Consider the following 22,168-nt stretch of genomic DNA (forward strand, 5'->3'; position numbering starts at 1 on the left):
AGAGAACAGACATTCTGCATTAATCACTTTTTGGTCTTTTGTTTCCGAAGAAAAGTTTAATTTTTCGTTTTTTCAAAACAACTCATGTTGTCCTTGTGTTTTTGTGTACGCACATGTTTGAGAACATCTGCCCTTCCACCAAGCGAAATCGAAAAATCGCAACAACAGATGGTACACATCGCAAATTTATTACATTTCCTTGAAGAAATAATGGAAGGAAAATCAACTGTGTACGATTTTTGAAACGTGCACGAGTATTTCACCTTTCTCGCAGACATATCAAAAGACGATAATTTCTAAAACTATTTCCTAAAGGCACGTGTACTCACACAACTCAGGACAAGATAAACGAAATAGCGAAAGAACATCCAAAGAACGGCCAACGGCCTTGAGCTTGCTTTGTGCTCATTGGCTAATATATGCCAGATGACACGCAGTGGAGCTCGATGCCCATTGGACAACTGGAGAACGATGTTGCTGGATACGTATGCTGTCAATCACAAAGCAGAAATTCTCATCTGATTCGCAAGGTTTCATTTTAGATATAATCTAGAGAAAATTCAGTTGCTCTCAGACGTCCAAAATCACTCTTTTTTTTGTTCATAAAACGAAGTATTAAGCCAAGTTCCATAAAAATCGTGAGAAATATTAAAAATAAGAAAAAGTCGGAAGAAATATATTGTAAATCGGGTTGGCGGGAGAGCGGTCGAAAATCGGGAGTCTCCCGCCTAAATCGGGAGAGTTGGCAACTCTGCTTAGAAATAACAATATTCTATACTTTTCAGCATGAACTTTTTCAAAAAATGTGAGCAGATGAAAAGATATATACAAATTGATACTTTAAAGCAGCGGTTCTCAACCTTTTGACCAACATGTACCATTTAAACAAGAACTGAAAGCCTTTAGTACCACCACTACAAAGTACTGCTACCAACAACCCTCTTGAGCAAAGCTCAGATCACATAAATGTACGAGTGTTACAGAAAAAAAATCAATCAGGATGTTGGAGTTTTAATTTTTAAATTTAATAGTTATAAATACTTTGTTTCTTTGTGTACCACCAGTGGTATCCGTACCACCGGTATGCATACCATATTTTTTTTTTAAAATGCAGAAAATTGTCTAATTAATATTTTCGGTACTTTTCCGTTTTGCCGGCGCAGGCAATAAAGTTGCCAATAATGGTACAACTGATGCCAAATGGAATATTCTCGCTGGTAACCTTTACGCCTCATTTTCAAAACAAGTCGCAGCCATTTATTATCAGATTGACTGTTTCTTTCAATACTGTATACAATTAGATATAATTTTTACCAGATAGTTCAATTTTGTAATTAAGTCAATTAGGATGCAATCACACCGCTCACCCGAAGGTGGAAATCTAGAAAAGGCAAAGTCAAGGGTTAAATTCATTAATTCTAATGAGTAAAGCACTGCGGTTACTAGCGAAGTGAAGTAAAGCACTGTGCTAATTCAGAAGTCAAATAACACAAATCGGTATTACATTTTAAAAATTTCAGTGTTTTTACTGTGAAATTTTGAAAATATAATGCTAATTTTTGTTGTTTGACTTCTGAATTAGTATTTGTTCAGCGTGTTATTGTGTCTTAATTAAAGCACTGTGGTTTTACATAGTTTTTGAGTAAGCTATTTGTACGAGCTGAAATAATTCTTGCATTCCAAATCAAGATTTAACTTGAAATTAATGTAGATAATTACTGAAAGAATTATATTCTTGTAGCGTAGTTTGCATGAGATGAGATCACTTGGGATTATGTGATATGAACCGGCGAATCAGGATGTTGTACCATAAAAGCATAGTAAATTCTTAAATTAATGTCTTTTCACAAATTTATTGTCTTTTTAAAAAATTTTAAATTATATTCAAATGTTTATGCCTTCAAAATAAAAAAAAAATCTTAGACCTAACATTTGTTAACATTTTTGATGTGTACACTGTATGTTGTCGGCAATAAAGTTTGCTTGGTGAGATTTGCGCTGGCGAAACAGAAAAGTACCATATTTTTTTATTATTCTTATTTTAAAAATGAGATGGAAAAATTTGTTTTACAATTTGTTGTGAAATTTGTTTTGTGAGCAATACATTTTTAAATGCAGAAATTTTAAAATCATATACATCAAATAGTGGCGGAGGGGGGGAATTGAGTAATTTCCAAAAATTTGCTAAAAAATCAGAAATAATGTAAAAACTTTCATACAAATTTCATTAAAAAGATTTTCTTATCATTCTGTCTGAGGATGCGAATAGTAAATTTCCGAGATTTTTAGTTTTGTGCAAAAAACCTTTTAAACACTAAATTTAAACAAACAAACAAACAAAAAAACTGAATTGGATTTTGAAAAAATTGTTTCATTGCACAGTATTTCGTACACAGTGTGTGTACAAAATGTGACTTCAATAACTTATCAGAAAGTAGATTAAAATCTTCTAGTTATGACTAGCTTCAGACAAACTCCATGAGTGAATGATATAAAAGCTATACAAATACTCATTATTAGGTGCTCAAATGGTTATTCAGCGCAGATATAGGCAGTCTGTAATGTGAGAAACATCTTTTTATTAGTTATGCCACTCTATGCAAATGCTTATAAAATTATCAGTTAAGTAAGTACATTACAGGTGATACGTATTAGATGTATTGAAAATTAATACATTTATACGTTTGTTATAATGCTGCAAATTAACAAGCCAAATGCAACTAATTTGAAAGAGGATAAAAATTAGAAATAAGAATTTGTGTAATTAATTAATAGCTTTAGTATTAGCTTCTAAAGTCTGACCATATTTTCTCCCCATCAGCTGCAAATGGAGAGAATTCATAACCAAATTTTTTCAACTAAATTGTTTATCCTGCTTGCAACTGACAAAAAAGATTTTATAACTAGAACTGTAAGATTTTCCTTATAGTACAATAATTTTTATCTATAATCCTCCTTTTGAATTCGAGATTTAAATAATTAATTCCTTAATGCACTCAACTGAATTAGCTCCCTCACAAGAACGTGAACCTTTCTTGTGCACCCGAGTTAATACGTACACATTCAAATTTTGGTTTCATATATTAATACAATCACTATACCTGTTAGACAGTTTTGTACCTATTTCCTTTCAGCCGAGAAATGCTGCCATTGACCTACATCAGGGAATTGTGCTAAATTGCATCATACTCATTTTTATTTCAATAGTCATCAGTCTGCACTGATACATCACAATCATGCCATTAGCTCCAACTCTTAAGTTTTTTTTTTATACAACACTTTATCATTTACTTTTATATTATATTTATTACCCTATCACGAACAGTAATCAAAGTAAACGAGATTGATTATTTATTCCAGATGATGATGCCTTACAACATAGTTGTACTTATTTTGAAAGCTGATGCTACTTCTATGGAAGATAGTGCTGATGAGAAAGTTTGCTTTAACCCAACAATGTATCAATATTCATTACCCTATTCCAGATGATGAAACTTTACAATATAGCTGCAGTAATTTGAAAGATGATACTATTTCTAAGAAAGAAAGTACTGACCATAAAGTAATGTTTGACCCACCACTGCCTCAATTGCCATAAGATGCTCATCCACCTCCACTACTTTGTTTTCATGAAAGGTCCAGAAAGTGTATGTGTTGAGGTGGAAAATCAAAAAATAATTTTTTTTTTCCCCCATTTCTACCTTTCACACTACATGAATGGTAGAGAGAGAGAGAGAGACGTGAATCTGACAAACGATTCACGACTAACTCGTTTCCAGTTGATATGGAAACAGATAGGACATGCTTTCATCTCACTAATATACAGGAAAGAGACTGTTGAAGTGGTCCTGGCATGTTTTTAGGGTGAGGTGTTATTATGAATGTATAGATGGAACTGCACATTTTCAACAGAGGTTCACTTAGTGGAGACCATTGCTATGATGAAGTTATCATCCTCCACATTCATCTTTTTTGGGGTGCCATTGGTCCTGACTTTGTTTTTATGGATGATAATGCATGGCCACACAGGACTGATGATGTAGAGGAACTCCTGGAAAGTGAAAATATCCACATAATGAATTGGCTAGCATGCTTCTCAGATTTAAATCCCACTGAACACACATATGATACTTTAGGGAGATGCCTTGCAGCGAAGCTGATCCAAGCAGGAGACAAGAGAATTCCAAAATCACTTTTTTTTTGTTCATAAAACGAAGTATTAAGCCAAGTTCCATAAAAATCGTGAGAAATATTAAGAATAAGAAAAAGTCGGAAGAAATATATTGTAAATCGGGTTGGCGGGAGAGCGGTCGAAAATCGGGAGTCTCCCGCCTAAATCGGGAGAGTTGGCAACTCTGCTTACAAATAACAATATTCTATACTTTTCAGCATGAACTTTTTCAAAAAATGTGAGCAGATGAAAAGATATATACAAATTGATACTTTAAAGCAGCGGTTCTCAACCTTTTGACCAACATGTACCATTTAAACAAGAACTGAAAGCCTTTAGTACCACCACTACAAAGTACTGCTACTAACAACCCTCTTGAGCAAAGCTCAGATCACATAAATGTACGAGTGTTACAGAAAAAAAATCAATCAGGATGTTGGAGTTTTAATTTTTAAATTTAATAGTTATAAATACTTTGTTTCTTTGTGTACCACCAGTGGTATCCGTACCACCGGTATGCATACCATTTTTTTTTTTTAAATGCAGAAAATTGTCTAATTAATATTTTCAGTACTTTTCCATTTTGCCGGCGCAGGCAATAAAGTCGCCAATAATGGTACAACTGATGCCAAACGGAATATTTTCGCTGGTAACCTTTACGCCTCATTTTCAAAACAAGTCGCAGCCATTTATTATCAGATTGACTGTTTCTTTCAATACTGTATACAATTAGATATAATTTTTACCAGATAGTTCAATTTTGTAATTAAGTCAATTAGGATGCAATCACACCGCTCACCCGAAGGTGGAAATCTAGAAAAGGCAAAGTCAAGGGTTAAATTCATTAATTCTAATGAGTAAAGCACTGCGGTTACTAGTGAAGTGAAGTAAAGCACTGTGCTAATTCAGAAGTCAAATAACAAAAATCGGTATTATATTTTAAAAATTTCAGTGTTTTTACTGTGAAATTTTGAAAATATAACGCTAATTTTTGTTGTTTGACTTCTGAATTAGTATTTGTTCAGCGTGTTATTGTGTCTTAATTAAAGCACTGTGGTTTTACATAGTTTTTGAGTAAGCTATTTGTACGAGCTGAAATAATTCTTGCATTCCAAATCAAGATTTAACTTGAAATTAATGTAGATAATTACTGAAAGAATTATACTCTTGTAAAAAATTTTAAATGATATTCAAATGTTTATGCCTTCAAAATAAAAAAAAAAATCTTAGACCTAACATTTGTTAACATTTTTGATGTGTACACTGTATGTTGTCGGCAATAAAGTTTGCTTGGTGAGATTTGCGCTGGCGAAACAGAAAAGTACCATATTTTTTTATTAATCTTATTTTAAAAATGAGATGGAAAAATTTGTTTTACAATTTGTTGTGAAATTTGTTTTGTGAGCAATACATTTTTAAATGCAGAAATTTTAAAATCATATACATCAAATAGTGACGGAGGGGGGGAATTGAGTAATTTCCAAAAATTTGCTAAAAAATCAGAAATAATGTAAAAACTTTCATACAAATTTCATTAAAAAGATTTTCTTATCATTCTGTCTGAGGATGCGAATAGTTAAATTTCAGAGATTTTTAGTTTTGTGCAAAAAACCTTTTAAACACTAAATTTAAACAAACAAACAAACAAAAAAACTGAATTGGATTTTGAAAAAATTGTTTCATTGCACAGTATTTCGTACACAGTGTGTGTACAAAATGTGACTTCAATAACTTATCAGAAAGTAGATTAAAATCTTCTAGTTATGACTAGCTTCAGACAAACTCCATGAGTGAATGATATAAAAGCTATACAAATACTCATTATTAGGTGCTCAAATGGTTATTCAGCGCAGATATAGGCAGTCTGTAATGTGAGAAACATCTTTTTATTAGTTATGCCACTCTATGCAAATGCTTATAAAATTATCAGTTAAGTAAGTACATTACAGGTGATATGTATTAGATGTATTGAAAATTAATACATTTATACGTTTGTTATAATGCTGCAAATTAACAAGCCAAATGCAACTAATTTGAAAGAGGATAAAAATTAGAAATAAGAATTTGTGTAATTAATTAATAGCTTTAGTATTAGCTTCTAAAGTCTGACCATATTTTCTCCCCATCAGCTGCAAATGGAGAGAATTCATAACCAAATTTTTTCAACTAAATTGTTTATCCTGCTTGCAACTGACAAAAAAGATTTTATAACTTGAACTGTAAGATTTTCCTTATAGTACAATAATTTTTATCTATAATCCTCCTTTTGAATTCGAGATTTAAATAATTAATTCCTTAATGCACTCAACTGAATTAGCTCCCTCACAAGAACGTGAACCTTTCTTGTGCACCCGAGCTAATACGTACACATTCAAATTTTGGTTTCATATATTAATACAATCACTATACCTGTTAGACAGTTTTGTACCTATTTCCTTTCAGCCGAGAAATGCTTCCACAATCAGCGAATTGTGCTAAATTGCATCATACTCATTTTTATTTCAATAGTCATCAGTCTGCACTGATACATCACAATCATGCCATTAGCTCCAACTCTTAAGTTTTTTTTTATACAACACTTTATCATTTACTTTTATATTATATTTATTACCCTATCACGAACAGTAATCAAAGTAAACGAGATTGATTATTTATTCCAGATGATGATGCCTTACAACATAGTTGTACTTATTTTGAAAGCTGATGCTACTTCTATGGAAGATAGTGCTCATGAGAAAGTTTGCTTTAACCCAACAATGTATCAATATTCATTACCCTATTCCAGATGATGAAACTTTACAATATAGCTGCAGTAATTTGAAAGATGATACTATTTCTAAGAAAGAAAGTACTGACCATAAAGTAATGTTTGACCCACCACTGCCTCAATTGCCATAAGATGCTCATCCACCTCCACTACTTTGTTTTCATGAAAGGTCCAGAAAGTGTATGTGTTGAGGTGGAAAATCAAAAAATAATTTTTTTTTTTTTTTCCCCATTTCTACCTTTCACACTACATGAATGGTAGGGAGAGAGAGAGAGAGACGTGAATCTGACAAACGATTCACGACTAACTCGTTTCCAGTTGATATGGAAACAGATAGGACATGCTTTCATCTCACTAATATACAGGAAAGAGACTGTTGAAGTGGTCCTGGCATGTTTTTAGGGTGAGGTGTTATTATGAATGGATAGATGGAACTGCACATTTTCAACAGAGGTTCACTTAGTGGAGACCATTGCTATGATGAAGTTATCATCCTCCACATTCATCTTTTTTGGGGTGCCATTGGTCCTGACTATGTTTTTATGGATGATAATACATGGCCACACAGGACTGATGATGTAGAGGAGCTCCTGGAAAGTGAAAATATCCACATAATGAATTGGCTAGCATGCTTCTCAGATTTAAATCCCACTGAACACACATATGATACTTTAGGGAGATGCCTTGCAGCGAAGCTGATCCAAGCAGGAGACAAGGGAATTCCAAAATCACTTTTTTTTTTGTTCATAAAACGAAGTATTAAGCCAAGTTCCATAAAAATCGTGAGAAATATTAAGAATAAGAAAAAGTCGGAAGAAATATATTGTAAATCGGGTTGGCGGGAGAGCGGTCGAAAATCGGGAGTCTCCCGCCTAAATCGGGAGAGTTGGCAACTCTGCTTACAAATAACAATATTCTATACTTTTCAGCATGAACTTTTTCAAAAAATGTGAGCAGATGAAAAGATATATACAAATTGATACTTTAAAGCAGCGGTTCTCAACCTTTTGACCAACATGTACCATTTAAACAAGAACTGAAAGCCTTTAGTACCACCACTACAAAGTACTGCTACTAACAACCCTCTTGAGCAAAGCTCAGATCACATAAATGTACGAGTGTTACAGAAAAAAAATCAATCAGGATGTTGGAGTTTTAATTTTTAAATTTAATAGTTATAAATACTTTGTTTCTTTGTGTACCACCAGTGGTATCCGTACCACCGGTATGCATACCATTTTTTTTTTTTAAATGCAGAAAATTGTCTAATTAATATTTTCAGTACTTTTCCATTTTGCCGGCGCAGGCAATAAAGTCGCCAATAATGGTACAACTGATGCCAAACGGAATATTTTCGCTGGTAACCTTTACGCCTCATTTTCAAAACAAGTCGCAGCCATTTATTATCAGATTGACTGTTTCTTTCAATACTGTATACAATTAGATATAATTTTTACCAGATAGTTCAATTTTGTAATTAAGTCAATTAGGATGCAATCACACCGCTCACCCGAAGGTGGAAATCTAGAAAAGGCAAAGTCAAGGGTTAAATTCATTAATTCTAATGAGTAAAGCACTGCGGTTACTAGTGAAGTGAAGTAAAGCACTGTGCTAATTCAGAAGTCAAATAACAAAAATCGGTATTATATTTTAAAAATTTCAGTGTTTTTACTGTGAAATTTTGAAAATATAACGCTAATTTTTGTTGTTTGACTTCTGAATTAGTATTTGTTCAGCGTGTTATTGTGTCTTAATTAAAGCACTGTGGTTTTACATAGTTTTTGAGTAAGCTATTTGTACGAGCTGAAATAATTCTTGCATTCCAAATCAAGATTTAACTTGAAATTAATGTAGATAAATACTGAAAGAATTATATTCTTGTAGCGTAGTTTGCATGAGATGAGATCACTTGGGATTATGTGATATGAACCGGCGAATCAGGATGTTGTACCATAAAAGCATAGTAAATTCTTAAATTAATGTCTTTTCACAAATTTATTGTCTTTTTAAAAAATTTTAAATGATATTCAAATGTTTATGCCTTCAAAATAAAAAAAAAATCTTAGACCTAACATTTGTTAACATTTTTGATGTGTACACTGTATGTTGTCGACAATAAAGTTTGCTTGGTGAGATTTGCGCTGGCGAAACAGAAAAGTACCATATTTTTTTTATTATTCTTATTTTAAAAATGAGATGGAAAAATTTGTTTTACAATTTGTTGTGAAATTTGTTTTGTGAGCAATACATTTTTAAATGCAGAAATTTTAAAATCATATACATCAGATAGTGGCGGAGGGGGGGAATTGAGTAATTTCCAAAAATTTGCTAAAAAATCAGAAATAATGTAAAAACTTTCATACAAATTTCATTAAAAAGATTTTCTTATCATTCTGTCTGAGGATGCGAATAGTAAATTTCCGAGATTTTTAGTTTTGTGCAAAAAACCTTTTAAACACTAAATTTAAACAAACAAACAAACAAAAAAACTGAATTGGATTTTGAATAAATTGTTTCATTGCACAGTATTTCGTACACAGTGTGTGTACAAAATGTGACTTCAATAACTTATCAGAAAGTAGATTAAAATCTTCTAGTTATGACTAGCTTCAGACAAACTCCATGAGTGAATGATATAAAAGCTATACAAATACTCATTATTAGGTGCTCAAATGGTTATTCAGTGCAGATATAGGCAGTCTGTAATGTGAGAAACATCTTTTTATTGGTTATGCCACTCTATGCAAATGCTTATAAAATTATCAGTTAAGTAAGTACATTACAGGTGATACGTATTAGATGTATTGAAAATTAATACATTTATACGTTTGTTATAATGCTGCAAATTAACAAGCCATATGCAACTAATTTGAAAGAGGATAAAAATTAGAAATAAGAATTTGTGTAATTAATTAATAGCTTTAGTATTAGCTTCTAAAGTCTGACCATATTTTCTCCCCATCAGCTGCAAATGGAGAGAATTCATAACCAAATTTTTTCAACTAAATTGTTTATCCTGCTTGCAACTGACAAAAAAGATTTTATAACTAGAACTGTAAGATTTTCCTTATAGTACAATAATTTTTATCTATAATCCTCCTTTTGAATTCGAGATTTAAATAATTAATTCCTTAATGCACTCAACTGTATTAGCTCCCTCACAAGAACGTGAACCTTTCTTGTGCACCCGAGTTAATAGGTACACATTCAAATTTTGGTTTCATATATTAATACAATCACTATACCTGTTAGACAGTTTTGTACCTATTTCCTTTCAGCCGAGAAATGCTGCCATTGACCTACATCAGCGAATTGTGCTAAATTGCATCATACTCATTTTTATTTCAATAGTCATCAGTCTGCACTGATACATCACAATCATGCCATTAGCTCCAACTCTTAAGTTTTTTTTTATACAACACTTTATCATTTACTTTTATATTATATTTATTACCCTATCACGAACAGTAATCAAAGTAAACGAGATTGATTATTTATTCCAGATGATGATGCCTTACAACATAGTTGTACTTATTTTGAAAGCTGATGCTACTTCTATGGAAGATAGTGCTGATGAGAAAGTTTGCTTTAACCCAACAATGTATCAATATTCATTACCCTATTCCAGATGATGAAACTTTACAATATAGCTGCAGTAATTTGAAAGATGATACTATTTCTAAGAAAGAAAGTACTGACCATAAAGTAATGTTTGACCCACCACTGCCTCAATTGCCATAAGATGCTCATCCACCTCCACTACTTTGTTTTCATGAAAGGTCCAGAAAGTGTATGTGTTGAGGTGGAAAATCAAAAATTAAATTTTTTTTCCCCCCATTTCTACCTTTCAAACTACATGAATGGTAGAGAGAGAGAGAGAGAGAGAGAGACGTGAATCTGACAAACGATTCACGACTAACTCGTTTCCAGTTGATATGGAAACAGATAGGACATGCTTTCATCTCACTAATATACAGGAAAGAGACTGTTGAAGTGGTCCTGGCATGTTTTTAGGGTGAGGTGTTATTATGAATGGATAGATGGAACTGCACATTTTCAACAGAGGTTCACTTAGTGGAGACCATTGTTATGATGAAGTTATCATCCTCCATATTCATCTTTTTTGGGGTGCTATTGGTCCTGACTATGTTTTTATGGATGATAATGCATGGCCACACAGGACTGATGATGTAGAGGAGCTCCTGGAAAGTGAAAATATCCACATAATGAATTGGCTAGCATGCTTCTCAGATTTAAATCCCACTGAACACACATATGATACTTTAGGGAGATGCCTTGCAGCGAAGCTGATCCAAGCAGGAGACAAGAGAATGCACAGCATGAGGGCAACCAAATGATTATCAAACATATTATACTTTTATAAAAAAAGGACAGCCAACTTTAACTTGCACATGAACAGCTGAATATCTAAAACCAGCACTGCCTGGCAGCCCAATCTTATCCTCCAGAGAACACCAAAAAACTAAAACAGATGCTCCTTGAAGAATGTGAACTCTTACCTTAAGAACTGTTTAGATAAAAGTTTTGTGCACTTCTCCCTTCCACCCACAATGCCTCGACAGCCCAGGGGTGGGCCCTGGCCTTCTCAAGAAGCTTCTAGGCCAATCCTTTCTCTGCTGGAATTTCCCAGTTTTTGGTTTTTAAGAGTAGTAGGCCATTTTCTAGGCAGTCTAACCATCTTAGATCTGGTCTGCCCCTTTTCCGTGTGCCTGTTGGTATAGTGTTGAAGGCATTTTTTGTTGTACAGTCTTCATCCATTCTGATAATGTGGCCTGCCAATTTTAATTTTACTCTTTGGCATTTAATGAAATCAATGATGTCAGGTTCATTATGTGAGTGATATAGCTCCAAATTTGATCTTCTGTGCCACACATCATCTTTTTGCATTCCTCCAAAAATACTTCTTAAAACTCTCCTTTCAAAAATGCCCAGCATGTCTGCATTTGTGTCCGTCATAATCCCCATTTCACATGTATATGCCAAAATTGATCTTATAAGGCTCTTATACAGTAAAACCTTCATTTTTCTTTGAATTACAATTGATTTCCTATACTTTTGTATTCCACTGAAGCATCTATTGGCTGCAGTGATTCTTTAGTGACTGGCACATATTTTGCTTTATTTTCATTAATTCTCAGGCTCATCCTGAGATCTTCCTTCTCTAGAGGTATAAAAGCCTATTTTAGTGTTGCTGGCGTTCTAGTATGGAGATTTCCGGTTATGTTTTTACCACCAATCCTCGAATTCCATATCACAGATTATGTTCTTACTGCATTAATATAAATATTAACAAGACATAGTGCACAATAAAAATTAAACTTTATTTAGGAACATCGCGCATACTCCCCGACAGCCTGCCTGTTTCGCTCTGCTCGCTACTCGTAAGAAAACTTCTCCTCTAGGGTTGCCACACTTATCGGAGGGCGCAAGGCGCGCTCCTTATCGCCATCACCACAGAGTTTCCCCCCAGTTCCTTTAATGGCTATTCAAAGGAACGACATAGGTTATGAAATTATCTCATTATCTCAGAGTATCCGTGCTGTCGGGTATTTTTTTTATGATTACAAAATTAGAATATAAAATTAGAAAAGATCAAAATGCAATTCAATATAAAACAAGGTATTGACACATATAATAAACATGAAATAACAAGAAATATGTTAAGATATGAATTTTAAAAAATGTGTTTTAAATTGTTATGTAAGAAGCAAGTTTCTTAGGGAAGTGAACATGTCTTCCCGATCTGGTGACAGTTTGTGTCTTAGAGAGTTCGTTTGCAGATTTATTCTGCTGAACTGTCTTTAAGTCTTTAAATTGTTTTCAGTTCAGGCAAATTAGAGTCCGAAAGCAAATAGGCTGGTTTCACACGGTCTATAGACACAGTAGATTTCAGACCGTTAACATCAATTGTGAAAGTTTTGTCCGTTCTAGAAAGGACTTTATGCGGACCTGTGTATGGTTGGCACAGAGGTGGCTTTACTTGATCGACACGTAAGTATACATGCGTACACGACTTTAAGGTAGCACTTACGTAACATTTTTCTTGGCAATGTGCAGATGTTGCTATTGGATTCAATTGTTGCATTCTATGCCTAAGATTCGTGATAAATTGTGTGTCATACGGAGATATTTTAGATGACGTTATCATATCACTAGGCAGCTTGAGAGTTGTGCCGTACACCAGTTCAGCACAAGATGACTGTAGATCCTCCTTTACGGCTGTCCGAATACCAAGCATAACAACTGGTAGTGTTTCAGTCCAGTTATTGGTCTCGTGAGCCTTGAGAGAAGATTTTAAATGTCGATGAAATCGTTCAACAATCCCGTTGGACATTGGATGATAGGCTGTTGTTGTGATTCTGTTCGTACCCAAAATGCGCGTGAATTCTGCAAAAAGTGCGGATCTCATTTGAGAACCTTGGTCTGTTGTTATGATCGATGGGCAGCCAAAACGAGATATCCAACAGTTGAAGATGGCTCTGCAAATGGTTTCCGTTTTCATATCCGGGATGGGAATGGCTTCAGGCCATCTGGAGAATCTATCTATTAGAGTCAAAAGGTACACGTTGCCTTCTGATGGAGGTAACGGTCCGACGATATCCATATGGATTTCTGAAAAACGTGCATCAGGAAGAGAGAATGTGCCCAGTGGTGCTTTAGTATGCCTAGTAATTTTCGATTTTTGGCAAGATTCACAGGATTTCACCCAATTTTTGATATGACGTTTCATATCGGGCCATACATAACGAGAACAAATAAGCTTCATAGTAGCTGCAATTCCTGGATGTGACAGATTATGCAGATGATTAAAGATGAGTCTACGAAAGGAATTCGGAACAAATAGACGAGGAATGTCTGTTGATATGTCACACAGAATATTACCATCAGAATATTGGCACGGTTTAAATTCCAGTTTCAAAGATGATGTGTTGCTTTTGAGAAGGTTTTGTACCTCCGGATCATGCCTTTGAGCTTCCGAAAATTTTTTAAAATCCAAAAATGGAGATTTTGTTATGGAATCAATTTCGATTCTTGAAAGAGCGTCAGCAACGACGTTTTTTGAACCTTGCACATGCCTAATATCAGTAGAGTACTGAGAAATAAAATCTAAATGGCGCAATTGTCGAGGTGAACATTTATGAGGGTTCTGTTTAAAAGCGTATATTAACGGTTTTTGATCCGTATAAATTATAAAATTTCTGCCCTCTAACATGTGTCGGAATTTCTTAATTGCAGAATAAATAGAAAATAATTCCCTATCGTACGCGGACCATTTCTGTTGACTTTTACTGAGTTTCATAGAGAAAAATGCTATAGGTTCCCATGTTTGTTGAGACAACTGCATAAGTGTGCCGCCGATTGCGACGTCTGAGGCATCTACCCAGATGCTTAGCTGGGCTCCGGGAATAGGGTGTCTCAAAAGGGTAGCCTGAGCAATGGCATTTTTGGCAGCAATAAAGGCTTGTTCAGCATTCTCGTTCCAATTTAATTGTGGGGATGAATCCTGAACACGAGAACGAGATTTCTTTTTATTAATATAGCCTTCTAACAATTTTATTAAAGGAGAAAGAATATGTGCTGCTTTAGGTATGAAACATCTATAAAAGTTAAACATGCCTAAAAATCGGCGAAGCTGAGTGAGAGTGGTAGGTTGAGGAAAATCTAAAATACATTTGACTTTGTCAGGAAGAGGTTCAATTCCGTTTTCACTAAGGTGAAAACCTAAGAAATCAATAGACGTTTGACCAAAGGTGCATTTTGAAACATTTATGCAAAGTCCATATTCCTGAAGTTTGGAAAATAAAGCTTTCAAATGCCTGCAATGTTCCTCAGAATCTTTAGAGGCTATGAGCAAGTCATCGACGAAAGCGTAAGCACTTTCTAAATCCCGCGTGACTTCATCTATGAAACGTTGAAAAGTCGTGGATGCATTGCATAAGCCGAATTGCATACGGGTACTTTCGAATAAACCGAATGGTGTGCATATGGCGGTTTTGTGGATGTCGGCTGGTTTAATTGGTATTTGATGGTATGCCTTAATCAGGTCGACATGACTAAAAATTTTAGTACCGTGCAATGCAGTAGTAAAATCAGCTAAGCATGGAATAGGATATTTGTCTTTTATTGTTTGAGCGTTTAATGCTCGATAATCTCCTACATGTCTCCATTCCAGACTTCCCTTTTTTGGAACCATGTGAAGTGGGGATGCATAATTGCTGCTCGAAGGTCTCAAATGCCCCAATTGCATCATAGTTTGAAATTCTTGTTTTGCTATTTTTAAGCGATCTGGAGCTAACCGACGAGGTTTTGCAACCACAGGTGGACCTTTAGTTATGATATAATGAACGGTGTTATGTTTAACAGGTTGGTTAGGATCTGGTAATCTAGTAACTGAAGGAAATTCTTTTAAAATTTTGTGATATGGTGTATCACTAAATACAGTTTTTACTGAATAAATGCTTGCATTTTTCACGCAACCGACGGTTTTAAAATGCGTTTTTAAATCTTTGAGACATTTGTTTCTGAGATCAGGCACCAATTCAAAGAAATGGAGAAAATCTGCTCCAAGAATGGGTGTACTAACATTTGCTATAAGAAAAGTCCATGTAAACTGTCGTCTTAATTTGAAATCCAAAGAAAGTGTTTTTTGACCATAAACATGAATAGTAGAAGAATTAACAGCGAAAAGTGTTTGTTGGGACGAATTCCGTTTTTGAGAATTATTTGCTGGAAGTAAGGACACGTCAGAGCCGGTATCGACCAAGAATGAAAGGTTTGTTCTACGGTCACGAACGAACAGGCGACGTGAAACTTGAGGCAAAGAATAAGTCGCCTCTATTCTTTGCTGGTTTCGTTTCCCTGCCATGAACAAGGTTTTGTACATTTGTCATCTCTACACTTTTTCCCAAAACGTCTATGATACCAGCAAACAGAATAATCTCTCCTTTTGGAATTGCTTCTTTCTCTATTGCGATCTCCGCGGTTTGGCGAGCGACCACGAGAAAGAGAAATGCGATCAATACGTTTGTTTAATTTTTCTATTTGTTTAAATAATTTATCCTCAAGAGACTGATCGACTGTGCGAGAAACGGCACAAGTCCCTGGGGTTGGATTTACTTCTAAAATTCTGTCGGCAATTTCTGCAGCTTTATCTACAGTTAAATTGGAAACTGCTGCCAAAATAGACTGAACAGTCGAAGGCAAACATTGAAGGAATAATTCTAACATTAAGTTATCAGGAACATTTAAAGATTCTGCTCGACGTTTCATATTTCTAAGCAAATCGGAAGGTTTTCGAGAGCCTAATTCTTCTCCAGATAATAATTGGCGAATTTCTTGCTGAGAAGATTCTCGTGAACGATTTATTAACTCAGTTTTAAGCTTTGCATATGGATCAATAGGGTCTGGTTTCATAAGTAAATCCCGTACTAGTGATGCGATATCTGGAGGAAGATGAGAAACTACATAATTATATTTAGTAATGGATTCTGTGATAGGTTTGGGGGTGGCAAGAGCAAAAGTACTTTCACACATAATAAACCATAAAGATGGATCTGATCGGTTATAAACCGGAATTTGGACGGCATAAACATCAGACATTGTGCAAGGTTTTTAAGCCAAAATAAAAGCAAAAATTTAACTAAAGAAAATGAAATTAAATGATAAGTAGAAAACAGAATTATAAAATGATCTATAATTACTACTCATCTGTGATTCGGAGGATGAAAACCGATGTAATCCATTACTTCTGGTTTGGAGATCTTGAGTGATGGCTTGTAGTCAAAACCGAAAGTGCTTGAGAACTGTTCATACGATTTAACACAGTCCGGGTTACCATTATGGAGATTTCCGGTTATGTTTTTACCACCAATCCTCGAATTCCATATCACAGATTATGTTCTTACTGCATTAATATAAATATTAACAAGACATAGTGCACAATAAAAATTAAACTTTATTTAGGAACATCGCGCATACTCCCCGACAGCCTGCCTGTTTCGCTCTGCTCGCTACTCGTAAGAAAACTTCTCCTCTAGGGTTGCCACACTTATCGGAGGGCGCAAGGCGCGCTCCTTATCGCCATCACCACACTAGCAATAATGACAATGTCCTCAGCAAAAGCCAATAGCTATACCAGTTTATTAAAAACGTTTCCTCTGGTATCTGAAGCTTTTATTACTTTTTCTAATGCCAAATTGAAGAGAAGACATGCCAATGTATCACCCTGTCGAACGCCATTTTTAATTTCAGTTGGCTTCGATAGTTCATTCTATATTTTTATTTGTGCAATAATGTATTACTAAACTACGACGGCTATCCAGAAAATAGATTACGTTTTGGAATAAAAAAATAAACAAAGTATAGGAAACAAATTTTATTATATACAGATGAAAGCCACACTCAAATACTACTTTTCTACATAGTCACCATACAAATTAAGGCATTTATCGTAGCGATGTACGAGCTTGGAAATTCCTTCGTCGAAAAATTCGGCCGCCTGCGCCTTCAACCACTTCGTTACCTCTTCTTGCTTTTCGCTGATGATTTCGTGCAACAAACTTCGCGAAATTTGTGGAAAACTCAAAGAAAGTTCTGTTATTGTGAAATTTCGAATTTCACGGACTTTAGCATCGACTTTTTCGAGAAGTTCGGCGGTCACTATGCTGGGTCTCCCACTTCGATCTTCGTCGTGAACATTGGTTCGGGCATTTTGAAATCTTATGACCCACTGACGCACTCCACCTTCAGTGATAATGTTGTCCCCATACACTTCACGAAGCTGCCGATAGATTTCTATCGGTTTACAGTTTTTTGCAGTCAGAAACCTTATTACTGAGCGCACCTCGCGGAATTTTCAATTAACGCAGACATTTCAAACCGTCACAGTATCTGAACGGAGCACAGCATGAACCTCTCACTAGCACGGCTAGATGCAGACTGAGCTGCGCAACGCTCTGACCCCAAGATGGCCGCGCTAGCCCCGCCCCTAGCGGACACAGACGGAAACGTAATCTACTTCCTGGATGGCCCTCGTAAGTTTGTATTTTAAAATTAGCAACACATAATTCACATTATTTCCCTTATGAAAGATAATTTACTTCATGAATGCCCATACATCTTTTCGAGCAAACTATTTACAGTTAAATTTCAAAATCATTTATTTGAAAGTAACTTATTTTTATGTTGATTTCTTCCATTCCCATTTCTATTTACTATAAGTACAGTTCATATATTTTCCTTTTGTGTATCTTTTATAGAAACAAACCAAAGAAGGGAGAGAAATCAAAGGATTTTAATTTGATTACAAATATATATAAGTTCTACTGGGAAATTCTGCCTAATAATGCTGTTTCAAGTTTCAACATGCATGCATGTGTTCATTTGAGACATATATGGTTATCTCTCCTTATCACTGCATTTATATACATATACTCTTCTCTTACATGAAACAACAGCAACAGAAGTGTGTCAAAATTTAATGAAAACTTTCAGGCAGAACATGTAGGAGATAATTCGAAAAATATGAAGCATGTAATTTCAAATTTAATAAGCCACCCTCTGGGCAGCCATTTTTGATTGATGATAATACTGTCATTACCATGACAACAGCAAAATCGTTTTTTTTTTTTTTTTTTTCCTTCACAACATCGGAGATTGAACAAAAGATTAACTCTGCTCAAGAAACCATTTCAGACCATATTTAGAAATTAGAATTAGTCTATACATATTCCATATGTTTGCCTTGTGATATAAGTGTGAAAAATTTGAATGATCGAGTCATCATATGTACACCTCTACTTGCTTGAAACTAAAACAAATCATTCTTGGACTGGATGATAAATAGCAATGAAAAGCGGATTATCTATGAAAAGATAAACATTGTGAGCCCAGACAATTTGCCTGTGCTAATAAAGTTGGCTTGAATGGATGACTTAAACAAAATAGTCAAAGAAAAGAGGCCAGAGATCTTCAATAGGAATAATGCTAAGACCACATGCTGCTGTGGCGACTCAACAGAAAACCAAAGACAGGCTGGAAAATTTTGCCGCATCCACCATACTCCATAGACCTAGCATCCTACAATTATCACTTGCTTTGCTCCTTGCAAAATGTTTTGAAGGGAAAATTCAAATCTGAAGCAGATGTCAGTCAACTACCAGTTGAGTTCTTTGCCTCTAAGGACAAGACATTTAAAAAAAAAAAAAAAGTTATTTTCAAATTACCATCATGCTGGCAAAAGTCATAATGATGTAAATTATAATGTATGAAATATTTCATATGAATTAATTAGGAAATTATGTGGTATGAATATTATTCAACATATGAAAAATGTATTATTTTCTTTTACATCCCAAATGGACAAAAGTCTGCCAGTTTACCTATGCTTTATATATACATATATAAGATATCAAATGAAATTATTAAACATCAACTGAAATTATATCACCAAGAGAACAACAAATTAAAATACAAAAACACGTGTAATACATATTATACATTAGTGATTAAAAACATACCCTACATATTAGTACTTCATGTTGATTATGCTCTACTGATGCTTGCATTAGCACGATACTTTATAAATATTTAGCATAATGAGAAAGTTTATTTATTTATAGAAGCACATATTAGAACTTACGACATAAGTGAAAAATGGCATCACATGCTCGAATATGAGACAAGAAAGCATTTCCTAAGCCTTGTCCTTCATTTGCTCCTTTCACAAGACCTGCGATGTCAACTACGTTTAAAAAGGCTGGAACTTTGCTATAATATAATACAGATAAACATTATAAAATAATATAGATAAACATCTTTAAACAGCTTAAATATAACATCTTAAACATAGATAAACATTATCTTATTAGTTCAACAAACAAAAAGGTAAAACATATTTTAAAAAAGACTGTAATAAAATAATAAAGATGATAAAGATATGCAGAAAAAATGGTGACTGACGGAAAATAAGAGGACAGCATTTGAGACATATTTTTTTAAATTAAAATTAGTCATAACAACTTATTTTATGCTATTTCGGGGCACTGCAAGCATTGGCCCATTAGGGCTGTTTGTGCCAGTGAGTTTTAGTTCATAACAACTTATTAGTTCAACAAACAAAAAGGTAAAATCATATTTTTAAAAAAGGTTACAGGTGAAAACATCATGGACAAAAACAAAATGAAGAAAACAATGCAAGGCAAAAACATCATACAAAACATCGTGGAAGAAAAGAAAGCAAGGAGAAAATATCGCAGTTCTAAAACATCATAGTACAATACGTTGCAGTGTAAAATAAAGTGCTTAAAAGAATTTGCAGTTTAAAAAAATCATCATTGAAAATATTGTGGTTAAAAAAAAGTATCTACAAATCATCACATGGCTATAAAAATGCAGATATGTGTATTTTAGGCTTTAAAAATTGTAAATGCTTATTCATGAAATGATTTATGAGTGAAAAAAGGCATGATGAATATTTTAACTTTTATACTTCCTAATTTTGAATTAACTAATAAATTGTTGCTGAAAAAAATAAGAAGGGAACTTAAGCATTCAAAAACTAAGTAGAAAATTAATAGGAAAATTACTAATAAAAACTTAAAATTTTATTGGAATATTTTGAATCTAAATTTTTTTATTAAAATCATTTATTGGAAAATTAACAATAAAACTTTATAAAAGAGATAAATTAATTAATAATATTTATTAGTTAACTACATATGATTAAAATTCTACTAAGTGATAATTTTCACTCATTTCAGTTTCTGAATGCTTAACTTTCATACTTAAATTTTCAGCAAAAATTTATTACTTAATTTAGATATAGGAAATATAAAAGTAAAAATATTCCTTATTCCTGCTTGTACTCACAAATCATTATTTACAACTTTTAAAGGCAAAACACATGTTTGTGATGTTATCGCCATGCAATGATTTGTATTTGCTTTATTTTTTACTCCAATATTTTCGATGATGTTTTATACCCCGATGCTTTGAGTAAAATTGTTTTCTCCGTGAATTTTCTTCTATGAGGCTTTCAGCAGACACCTTTAAAAAATATATACCTTTTCAAAATATTTATTAAGGCCAATAAACAGTAATAATATCATTGCACTTTTATCAAGTAAAAATTTGCCGTTTTCATAAAATTCCAACATTTTTTTCATAATCTATTCACTTTTATTAACTTTAAATAAAACAATTCAGATTGCTTAAAATTAGAACACTCTTACGTAAGGAAAAGTAAGTTTATTAAGAATTTAAAGAAACATTTATAATTAATAAATTTTAACATGCAGGGTGAAAACATAAAATACAATGAGATGCAGGGTGAAAACATAAAATATAGAGATTTTTTTATTTGACTAAAAAATTTAAAACAAAAGTTCTTTGAAGACCTAGAAGTATCACAAACAATAAAGAGGATGCCATTTATGATGCTTCTTAATGAACAATAACTTACCACTACAGAAGATAACCTCTCACTCAAAGCGACCAACACTTTTTTAGAATATTTTAGTATGCTTTACGCATGTGCATTTGATTTCTTCCCCTCCCCATAATAAAATATGCACAGAGTCCTAATTCTTAATTTCACTTCAGCACTAAAAAAAATACCTCGTTATTGAAGAAACAATCATTTTAGCATAAATTCGTTTGACCAATAATTTGACTCCGTAGCTGTTTATCCGCTTGGCATACATCTCAAACCAAACATTCTACATAGAAAAATCATCGATTTTACACCAACTAATATTTTATATCCCTGAAGCCAACCCAACAAATCATTATTTGTTATATTTGGGTTCCATCACCACATGACAACTTGTGTAATGACTCATTCAGCAGTGCTTAAACAATATTTTTATATAAGTAATTGAACAATAATGAGCATGGTAAACTTTTCTGTTGACACTATGCTTGGCAGTGATTACAGATTTAAGTTAAATGTGCTAACAAATGTTGACGAGGAAAAATTTAACAAAAATTTCTTTCGATATGCTAAAAATAGATTTTTCTTAATGATATTCATAAGCCAAAAGATTACATTTAGTTCTATTTGAATTAAGAATAACTGATTTGTTATTCACATAAATCTTAGTGCCAGAGCTTGTATGGCTGAACCAGGCGGCGGAACTTAGGGAAGACAAAATGTTTAGAATTTAGGGAAAGCACTGGGACCCAAAATTTAGAACTTAGAGATGCACTTG

The 22,168-nt window shown here is 33.7% G+C and overlaps 1 protein-coding gene across 2 annotated transcripts in view; it reads right to left on the minus strand.

The window, feature by feature from the left end:
- Window positions 1–22,168, minus strand: part of LOC118201142 (obg-like ATPase 1) — a 129,067-nt gene that overhangs the window by 82,174 nt on the left and 24,725 nt on the right. For both annotated transcript variants that reach the window (XM_085820561.1, XM_085820562.1), the window contains exon 5: window positions 19,600–19,727. In XM_085820561.1, the coding sequence (XP_085676687.1) occupies window positions 19,600–19,727 (128 nt within the window). The remainder of the gene's footprint in view (window positions 1–19,599; window positions 19,728–22,168) is intronic.

The sequence above is a fragment of the Stegodyphus dumicola genome, chromosome 7 (assembly GCF_044657685.1).
Source record: "Stegodyphus dumicola isolate Sdum_Otavi_A_Nest chromosome 7, ASM4465768v1".
NCBI lineage: Eukaryota > Metazoa > Arthropoda > Arachnida > Araneae > Eresidae > Stegodyphus > Stegodyphus dumicola.